This window comes from Macrobrachium rosenbergii, chromosome 5 (genome assembly GCF_040412425.1).
Source record: "Macrobrachium rosenbergii isolate ZJJX-2024 chromosome 5, ASM4041242v1, whole genome shotgun sequence".
NCBI classification, from domain to species: domain Eukaryota; kingdom Metazoa; phylum Arthropoda; class Malacostraca; order Decapoda; family Palaemonidae; genus Macrobrachium; species Macrobrachium rosenbergii.
This window is the reverse complement of record NC_089745.1, coordinates 40795490-40805489: the sequence shown is the minus strand read 5'-3', so window position 1 is coordinate 40805489 and position 10000 is coordinate 40795490. Positions and strand designations below refer to the sequence as shown.

At 36.6% G+C, this 10000-nt stretch overlaps 1 protein-coding gene across 2 annotated transcripts in view; it reads left to right on the top strand.

Annotated features, from left to right (window-relative positions):
• LOC136838709 (uncharacterized) overlaps nt 1–10000 on the top strand; it is a 500953-nt gene that overhangs the window by 469621 nt on the left and 21332 nt on the right. For both annotated transcript variants that reach the window (XM_067104127.1, XM_067104128.1), the window contains exons 2-11: nt 2282–2627; nt 3162–3280; nt 3679–3779; nt 4569–4691; nt 5547–5708; nt 6231–6328; nt 6473–6774; nt 6943–7234; nt 8833–9018; nt 9792–9945. In XM_067104127.1, the coding sequence (XP_066960228.1) occupies nt 2309–2627; nt 3162–3280; nt 3679–3779; nt 4569–4691; nt 5547–5708; nt 6231–6328; nt 6473–6774; nt 6943–7234; nt 8833–9018; nt 9792–9945 (1856 nt within the window). In that variant the 5' untranslated portion in view covers nt 2282–2308. The remainder of the gene's footprint in view (nt 1–2281; nt 2628–3161; nt 3281–3678; nt 3780–4568; nt 4692–5546; nt 5709–6230; nt 6329–6472; nt 6775–6942; nt 7235–8832; nt 9019–9791; nt 9946–10000) is intronic.

The following is a 10000-nucleotide window of genomic DNA, read 5'->3' as shown; positions in this document are numbered from 1 at the left end:
AGGTGTCTCGAGGAGATATCGGTCCCTATTAGGTGGAGTTTTACAGGGGGAGAAATTGAGCACATTCGGTTTTATACCCGGCAATAAAAGTTCACTTATGCTCTCTAAGTTTGGTATTGTTACAAGGGCTGGTGCACATTTCTGGGGTTGCAGAGCCCGGGCTATTTTTAGACTTGTATTTCTTGTCGTCCTCGGCTTCCTAAGGATTCACGCAGTGTTCGGTAACTAAATATAGAAGTGGGATATATATAACAGTCACCCTAGATTTTGCAATCAGTATTATCTTTATTTGAGATATAGAACAAATATTTATAAACTTTTGTAATTGCTCCTTGAGGGTTCACGCAGTGTTAAGTGACTAAATATAGGAGTGGGATATATATAACAGTCACTCTGGGTTTTGCAGTCAATATCATCTTTATGTGAGATATATATACCCAATATTTCTAATTTTTTTGTAATTGCTCCTTAAGGATTCACGTTCATGGACTAAATATAGTTCATGGATATAAATATAGAAGTGTGTGTGTGTATATATATATATATATATATATATATATATATATATATATATATATATATATATATATATATATATATATATATATATATATATATATATATATATATATTAATTTCATCAACATGCTTTTTACCCTTGAGAAGGGGTGGCGCCAGAAGGGTAGTATTTATAAGCGTTCCCATGACATTTAAAAATTTTGGAGCCATCAGTGCTGCAAACGTTCCCATGAAACTAACAACACTGGCCTTACTAACTTTTGCTACATTCTCTAGTGTCTCTCTGAAAACGAATCCTTCAAATGGATATAACGTTGTAAAAATTTTAAGTGCTACCTTCGGGGCATTTACTATCTATTTTAGCTCTCAGATGAAGTTGTCCATAAGTATTCTTTCGTCAATTCTTATGCTACAAGGCTATTGCATACGAGAATACAGATTCACAAATCTAAAAAATATATTGATAAAACAGTTCTCGAAATGGAACAATTTTTTATCTATCCGACAACGAGCAGAATGCATAATGCACTCAAACGATCCTAAATGCTCTTCATTTTTTGCACTCAGTCCTACACAATTCTGTTTAGAATGGGCGTTTAAGGACTCCAACAACGATGACAGAATCTGAGGGACGGTCCAGGCTGCTGGTCAAAAGCCATGCAAGAGGAAATCAGAAATCTCCATATTGCTATTCTGTAACGAACTAAAACAGTGGAAACTCTAATGGATTATCACAGACCAAATAAGATCATTCTCTTGTTTACAGAGGTATATCTTCATAATACTATCTCCTTTAACAAGACTATGTAAATCCATTTGATAATATAGCATAAAACTGCTGCTGCACTTAAATCGCCAGACATTATTACAAACTGCAGAAAAAATTTAAAATATTTGTTCTAGACCGCAAAATCTAGAGTGATTGTTTTATATATATATATATATATATATATATATATATATATATATATATATATATATATATGTATATATATATATATATATATATATGTGTGTGTGTGTGTGTGTATGTATGTACGTATGTATGTATGTATTATATGTCTGTTTCTAGTGTAGTGCATATTGTATATTGATTTTGCTTCCATGGCTAGGCAGATAATGAAAAAATGGTTTCAAATAATCTAATGTAACTCAACATCTTTCAGCAACATGTCAAGACGAACTCCATGCTTGCTTTCTTTCAACATTTTCTCAGTATCGATGGAAGTACATGTCACTCCCTGGAAGCCAAATTAAAATGCACTTTGCAATATACATTAGAAGAGGCCAAGCACATAATATATGATCTATTTTCCATAATACGCTTTGTTTTCGAAATAAAATACAGTCAACCGTTGACATACCACCATCATGTTTTGGCTCGATGTGTCTAGCGTGTGTTGGTGAAAATGAACTGAAAATAGATTCATTATCTCTGTTCATTTGATGAAAGAGGTCGGGATATCTATTGCACTCTTTCTAGGAGGACAATTGGTACAACTTATGTAGGTCTGAGAGAGAGAGAGAGAGAGAGAGAGAGAGAGAGAGAGAGAGAGAGAGAGAGAGAGAGAGAGAGAGAGAGGTCATTTTGATGCAAAGGTGCCTTAATGAAGTAATGAACCACATATTTCCCTCGACTTTGTTAATTTAAATATATAGGTATACAGTTCATCAAATTGACTTAGTATTTTAACGAGTATGAATATAATCTTTGAAAGTGTTCTTTGAGCTAAGCAGGCCCTTTTCCTCTTTCCTTCTTCAGGATGATGCATTGGGCGGACAGGTAGCCATGGCGGTGGGTAGTGGAGAGTGGGCGGCCTTCCCTAATCCTCCCAGCACACTGAGGTTCTCCTCTCCCTCCTGTAACGCACCCGGTTCATCATCTTCATCGCCTTCGTCACCGCCGCCGTCATCATCATCGTCATCGTCTTCTTGGTGGTCGTCACCTCATCAGCCCAATGGGAGAAGGAGGGTCGCGGGACGACCCGTGGCCACAGGCAGGCTGCTGGTGTTGCCCTGGGTGGCCCTCTTGCTCTTCTGGTCCAGCACTTGTCTGCAGCAGGCGGAGTGCCGCAAGTGCATCATGCTCTCGAGCAGAAACCTCACGGGTAAGAGGAATATCAGTTATATAATATGGTTATATCAGTTATATAATCGTTTTTTGTCATTTAGAACCAGAATCGAATTTGTCATTTAGAATCGGAATTGAATTTGTCATTTAGGATCAGAATAGTTTTGTCGTTTAGAACCAGAATCGAAGGTGTCATTTAAAATCAGAATCGAATTCGTCATTTAGAATGAGAATCGTTTTATCATTCAGAATCAGAATCGAATTTGTCATTTAGGATCAGAATAGTTTTGTCATTTAGAATCAGAATCGAATGTGTCATTTAGAATCAGAATCGAATTTGTTGTAGCTTCGTATATAACAGCAGCCGCTAGCTCTCGAATCGTATGGTTTTCTTTCAGTCATTATTTTGTACGTCCTGCTTCATGCGAGAATGTTTATATTTGTGAAGTCATAAGATTTCGTGCGAAAATATGTATGTATAAGGGAAGCCATATCTTCTAAGGGTAAAAAAAAAATACCCAAAAATAACTGAAATATTATTATGCCACTCAATTATTTGACATTTTTTCAGATCCACCTGCGAAATACGTTTACGACAAGGCACTACAGAGGCAGCTTGCGTTGACGTTAGATTCTTCTCAAAGACTCTCCCACAGGATAAGCACAGCTGTCGTCAAGATCCTCCTTGAGGTAAGAGCAGTGCGCAGACTTCCACTGAATACAAAAATTAATGGCGCTTATCTTCATCTTTTTCCTCTATATTGAAGCAAGTGTTTGATTCATATTTCTTGGATATACAGGTGTCACTATCCCAACATTTATCTGTAGACCTCAGCACTTGGCCTGTGGCTTAAATTTTACATTCCAATTCCAACTTTGACGTTCTGGAGAATTCAGAGCCCCTTCACATTACCAGTCATGGGATGTTGAACGACAAAGATTTTATGTAGTATGAGATGCAAAAGAAGCCAGAAAATAATTTTTAAAATGTGTAATTATTTAAATTTTTAAGTTGACAATGTTTCTAAATGCCATAAATTTGTCGTCATCCCCAAAACCATTTTACTGATTATGTTCACTGCTTCCAGGAGGGCCTTGGTTACCAAAATGTAACCATCAACAATTATGTGGAGGAGACATTTGATTATAAGGAAGCCCTCAATAGACTCCGCGTGCTGTTGATGAATGGGTGAGTTTTCTTCCCACAGGTTGTCTGTGTTTAAGTCTTCAGTGAGACTATGATTTCATTGAACAAGTAGTCAAGTCCATTTATAGAAAACGTATGAGGCAGTGTTTCTTGATGTTTACACACACACACACACGTACATAATTGTGTGTATGCTGACAGTAGATAGGTAGACAGATTCACATGCATCTTCTGCCATGTAGCAAACTGTAGCAACATCAAGAACATTTCAAAGTGGTCTGTGTTAATAGCAGAAAGTCCCTCATTTCTCTTATAGTATTTATTCTCAAGCGTTGCACTGTAGGTGTTACTAAAGATTCTTTGCAGCGTCTCTTCGGCCCTTAGCAGAAACCCCTTTCATTCCTTTTACTGTACCGCCTCCATTCATATTTTCTTTCTTCCATCTTACTTTCCACCCTCTCGTAACAATTGTTTCTTAGTGCAACTGAGGGTTTTTCCTCCTGTTCCTCCTTTAAATTCTTTTATACTCCCAGTTTCCTTTTCAGCGCTAAATGAAGTCATAAGTCCCAGCGCTTTGACATTAGGCCCAAATTTCACATTCCATTCCATTATATTTATATATATATATATATATATATATATATATATATATATATATATATATATATATATATATATATATATATATATATATATTTATATATATATATATATATATATATATATATATATATATATAATTATTTTACAACAGTTCAATTTTTATATATATGGGTACAAGTTATCTTAGCATACACCATTGTCAACATTAACATTGACCTTTTCTTTCAGCAACCGCACTTACAGCAACGTCCCCACCGCCATGATCAACGTGGAAGTGTGGCTCCCACCAAGCTCCATGGGAGAAGACATCGCTGCCAAAGTAGACTGCGGTTCTCATGCATCTGGCAGCAGGTATTTCTACTCCGTAGTCGAAAGTAAATTTTAGCTTCCCTTTTATTGTAGGGTGTGAATTAAAATGTTAGAACGAGTTCGACAGAAACTCTAACTCTTAATAATCGAGAGTAAATTTTAGCATCTCTTTCGTTTTAGGGTGGTAATTTGATTATTAAACGAGTTCGACTGAAGCTGTAACTCTTAACAGGTTGGGTCAGTTATGGTATGGGATTTTGCTTATCCTGTTTATTTTTTACAGTTACTGGATTAAATGATCAGGTAACTGGTCGTTGTTCAGAAATTTATAATATCGAGATTAAATTATCGCACATTGAAAATTAAGTGATTTTTGGCTTTTATGGCGTCAACGACCATAGTAATTGTGACGCATATTTACATAGATTAACCATTAATCAGTTTTCAGTACCTAGAAGTACGGGTACTCTATAAATGCCTGAAGCATACGGCAGCTGAGATCTTTATCACAGTGCCTCTTTTTTTCTGGCTTATTTTATTGAAATTTGTGAGGCCCTGTCCTCATCCCTTTTTTCAAAAGCATTTTTTGTTTACCATTTGAACTTTTGTGTTGGTCTCAACACGACTGTAATTTTCATCATCAGTGTTTCTATTACTGGTTACTTGGGATTTTACCTCATTGTATAAAAATATTACCAATTTATTTGTTGTTTAGTTAACAAAGGTAATTCCAATGGAGCTGAGACGGTTTTACAAGCGATATACAGCATAAAAATTTTAGAATTAGTACATTACCATATTATATTCACATAGAGTACATTATTCTTTTTATTATCATCACAGATATCTCTGTTATAGCTGTTTTGTGATGATATCCTGAACTTTTCCTGCTGACAGGTTTGGATGGTACGTCACCAACAGCAGCCATATTGGAGCCCCGGAAGTCATAACTGACCACTGGCGATCATTTAAGATGCCCCACGTGACAGAAATATTTTCTCTAACTGAAGGGGAAGAGAAGGACCTCCGAGAGAAGTACACCAGAGATCGGGATGGACAGTGAGTGGGGTTCCTTTTGTGGGTGATTGTCACCCAGTCTGTTTTTTTTTTTTTTTTTTTTTAGGTTCTCTGTATATACATTGATCTGACTTTGACAGGATACTTATTATTATTATTATTATTATTATTATTATTATTATTATTATTATTATTCAGAAGATGAAACCTATTCATATGGAACAAGCCCACGGAAGCCATTTACTTGGAATACAAGCTTCCAAAGAATATGGTGTTCATTAGGAAAACGTAAGAGGTAAAGGGAAATACAGAAAGAAGAGATCTCGCTTATTGAAAAAGAAAAAATAAATCAATAAATAGATAAAAATGTATTAAAATCCAAGGAGAATAGTATTAGGTAGTAATGCATTGTATCTTCGCTTGAACTTCTGAGGTTCCAATTGTACGACTTCCTCTGGGAGGCTGTTCTACAGTCCAACGGTTTGAGGAATAAAGGACCTCTGGAACTGAGAAGTTCGACAGCGAGGCGCATTTACTACATAACATCTTCCTCGTTATTCTCAGGTACTATTGTGATAAATCATACTGCAGTGAGGGCATATTTACCCCAGAACTGTGCGAAGGAGACGATCGCTGTGCCATGTTATTTGTCGGCAATTACAGTGAGTATCTTTAGTGACGCATTGACATCATAAACATGTAATGACGGACTTCCATACGCTCATTTTATACTTATAATATTCTTAATATTTATTATATGTATGCTGACTGTTCAAAATTTATTACGAAGTCCCCTCGTATTTCAGACTTTTACTCAGAATTTTTGGTAGACCAAGTGACCGTGGAGAAGATGTACGTGCGCATAGCCTGGATTGGCCCCAACTTCAATCCCGAGTTCTTTTGCCATTTTCGGAATAACAGGCCGAGCGTCTTCTTTGACTGGTATCCCAATTCTCTGTCGAACATGAATGAGTATATGCCCGTCTCGTTTCCCCCGTGCAACAGCTACCAGGGCAACGACGATTCCTACTTCTGTAACTACGAATTGCATTCCATGAAGAAGCTCATTTGGGATAAGCTGCCTGAATCTGCCAAAGTAGCTGTAGAAGTGAGTGCCAGTTAGCGCTTCCAGGTCTTAAAAGGTTTTAACATTTTAATGGTATGTGTATACTTTATAATGGCTCAGATGTTCTCGGTCTTTATATCCTTGTTTTACATTTGAATGAAACGGCTTGAAAACTCTCCTTTCACTTATTATTTATCCTGACTTTCCCAGGCAGTCAAACGTTTCTTTCTGCGTGAAGAAGACTATCGCGACCTCCTCCACCGATACAACATGAAAACATCCCAGTGTCCGAATCCGTCTCCGAGTTCTTTAATTGACTCGGATAAAGTCATCCAAGATATTGCTTGTGATTGGCTGAGAGAGGCCAGGCACCACGGATTGGAAGTGTGGAACGACTGGCTCCCTCACAATTACGCAGCCAAAACAAAGTTGTGGATTGCCGGCATCTTCCCCATGAGTAGCGGAGCTGACACAACTTTTTATAGTCACACGCTTTATAATGGTATGTGGAATTTATTTATATAAGAAACCTATGTTTAATCACTTTTATGAGAGCGAGAGTAAGTATTCTAACTCACTACAGAGGAGAAAGAAACCTTTCTTTGCTGTTCAGTATTCGATTGCTTATTGTAACCACTTAGCGATCTTTCTTATTTACGTAAAGAGTAATTTTTGACTGACAGCCACATTATTGTCCTAGGTCCTAATTATTGGCTTGTATTTATACAGCATATCCACTAATGTACTACATTTAATACAGTTCATGATTACAGGGTGTAGGAGGAAGTAAAATAATGAAGAGGAATAAAACACTAAAGAATGAATGAAAAGAATGACATCAGGGCTGCGAGTATACTAATAATCAGAAGAGTATAAAGTTAATTTATTAATATTGAAATAAAACAGGATGTAAACAATTAGGTAAATGCTATGAGAAGATAAAATAAATGATAAGATATGGCAAAGCAAGTGAAGAACAGAGAAACCCAAAGTATAAACAATTTATCTAACAAACATTGAGCACTATGAACTTACAAGTACCGGGCCTTAGGACCCAAAAGCGCCTTAAGGACTTTCACGAGCTTATGTTCGGCACCCCCACATCCTCACAGCTGGTTGTCTTCTTCATACATTCAGAAAGGAGAAGGTGAAAGTGATAACAGTTAAAAGCAGAGCAAATGAGTGGAAGTGTTTTTATTCTTTGCTATTCCATCGCGGTGCCTGCTTCTAACTTCTCGGGTCAGTCAGTTGATCATACCTTTCAGTCATATGGATAAGGAAATATAATTATCATAAAAAATTTAATTGCGTTTATATAGATAAGAAGAAAATAGTAACAGCATATTTTTTACTAACCTTGTACAAATACCGTACTGTGCTCCTTGGGTTATACTTGCTTCATATTCATAGGGTAAAGAGGTCTAAAGGGGAGTTTAGGGGCTTTATTGAATATTTACAGTATCGATAAAACGTGTAAAGAGTATTTATAATATCTAAAAAACATTTACAGTAACTTAATAATAAAGAAAAGTGTATCATTTTTGTTCAAAATTAAATTTGTCAATTCCAATTGCCATACTGTAACAAAATTTGATAATGCCACTAGTCGTAAAATTATTCATATGAAGCAACTTATTGATCTTTATAATTTATTTGTGTAAACAAAGTTAAGAGATTCAAGTTCGATTCCCTTTAGACAGTGATTATATTTGTACATAATTCAGTAAGCCCTCGGAGGGGGATAGTGTCATCAGTGTACCTCACGCGGTCCACTGTAAACGTTACTTCAGGTTCTTTGCAGCGTCCCTTTGGCCCCTAGCTGCACCCCCTTTCATTCCTTTTACTGTACGTCCGTTCATATTCTCTTTCTTCCATCTCACTTACCACACTCTTCTAATAGTTGTTTCAGAGTGCAACTGTGGGGTTTTCCTCCTCTTAAATCTTTAAAACCTTTTACCCTCAATATCCCTTTCAGCGCTGAATGACCTGACAGGTCCCAGTGCTTGGCATTTTGGCCTAAATTCTATATTCCAATACTAATTCCAAAAGCAGAATGATGAAAAAGTAGAGGAAATTTAATCAAATTACCGCTTTTTTCAGCTGCACAAATGGCCATTACGAGGGTGAACACTAACGGGACCATCCTACCAGAGTACGAGATCCAGCTGATGATCCAAGATGGCCGTTGCAAGAGCGAGGAGGTTTTGGCAGCTTTCATTCGATACGTGAGGAAGGGTTCCAGTGACCCCAACCTTCCCCCTTTCGAGCAGATGATCGGAGTTTTAGGTAAAGCAGAGGAGGCGTTTATTTCTGCTTAAGCATTTCACAAGGGAATTTCTGTCATGCTTATAACTAAAAGTTTTTTTGTGAACATTCCTACTTTAGCATTTCACATGGGAACTTCTATCATGCTTATAACTAGTTCACACATCCTCTGTACAGTACATGGCATTATTCATATTTAGACTCCCTAATACATGAATATTTTATGAGTCTGAATTCCGTTGCTTTTTATCAGACTTTTATTAGTCTATATCTTTCTGGATGTTCACTTGGGGATTTGTGTCAGCTTCGGTTTGTTAACAGAACCGTATTTTGTTTTGCACAGTCCTTTGGCAACTTTACAGACGTTCTTGAAGCGTATGTAAGGTTAGCCAGTGATTCAAATCCAGTTGATTTTATTTTAGAAGTTATCAGGGTAAACAAGAACTTAATAGTATGTTGCTTGTTTGCTTACCTAGAAGTAATCAGGAATATGTTTTACTTGTACAAAGCTTGTTCATAACACCGCAGTTAGGCTAGTTCTCTCACTACTCTAATCACAAACTACTTTACACAAAGCAGAAATGCTCTCATAAGATTCAGTAAATTAACTCTAAGAATATAAAAAAAAAATTTTTTTGCTTAGGTAATTGTTCTGATAGCAAAGAAATAGCACTTTCATGAATTTGGGCTACACATTTTGCAGACTTTCTGTCTGTGTATAACAGTTTTCGATTGGTTTAAAGATTTATTTTTTAACGTTTAGCAGTATTTAACGATTTTTTTTTTTTATCTAGGCCCAGCCTGTTCAGACACAGTGGAGCCATTAGCAGGTGTCGCCAAGCATTTCAATACGGTGGTCTTGTCGTACAGTGCGGAAGGTGCCATCTTCAACGAGCATGAAAACTATCCATCTTTTTTCCGAACTATTCCGGAAAATAAGATGTATGGGTAAGTGTGTGCGCGTGCCTGCTTACTTTGCAGGCGTATATTAATCCATTGTCAA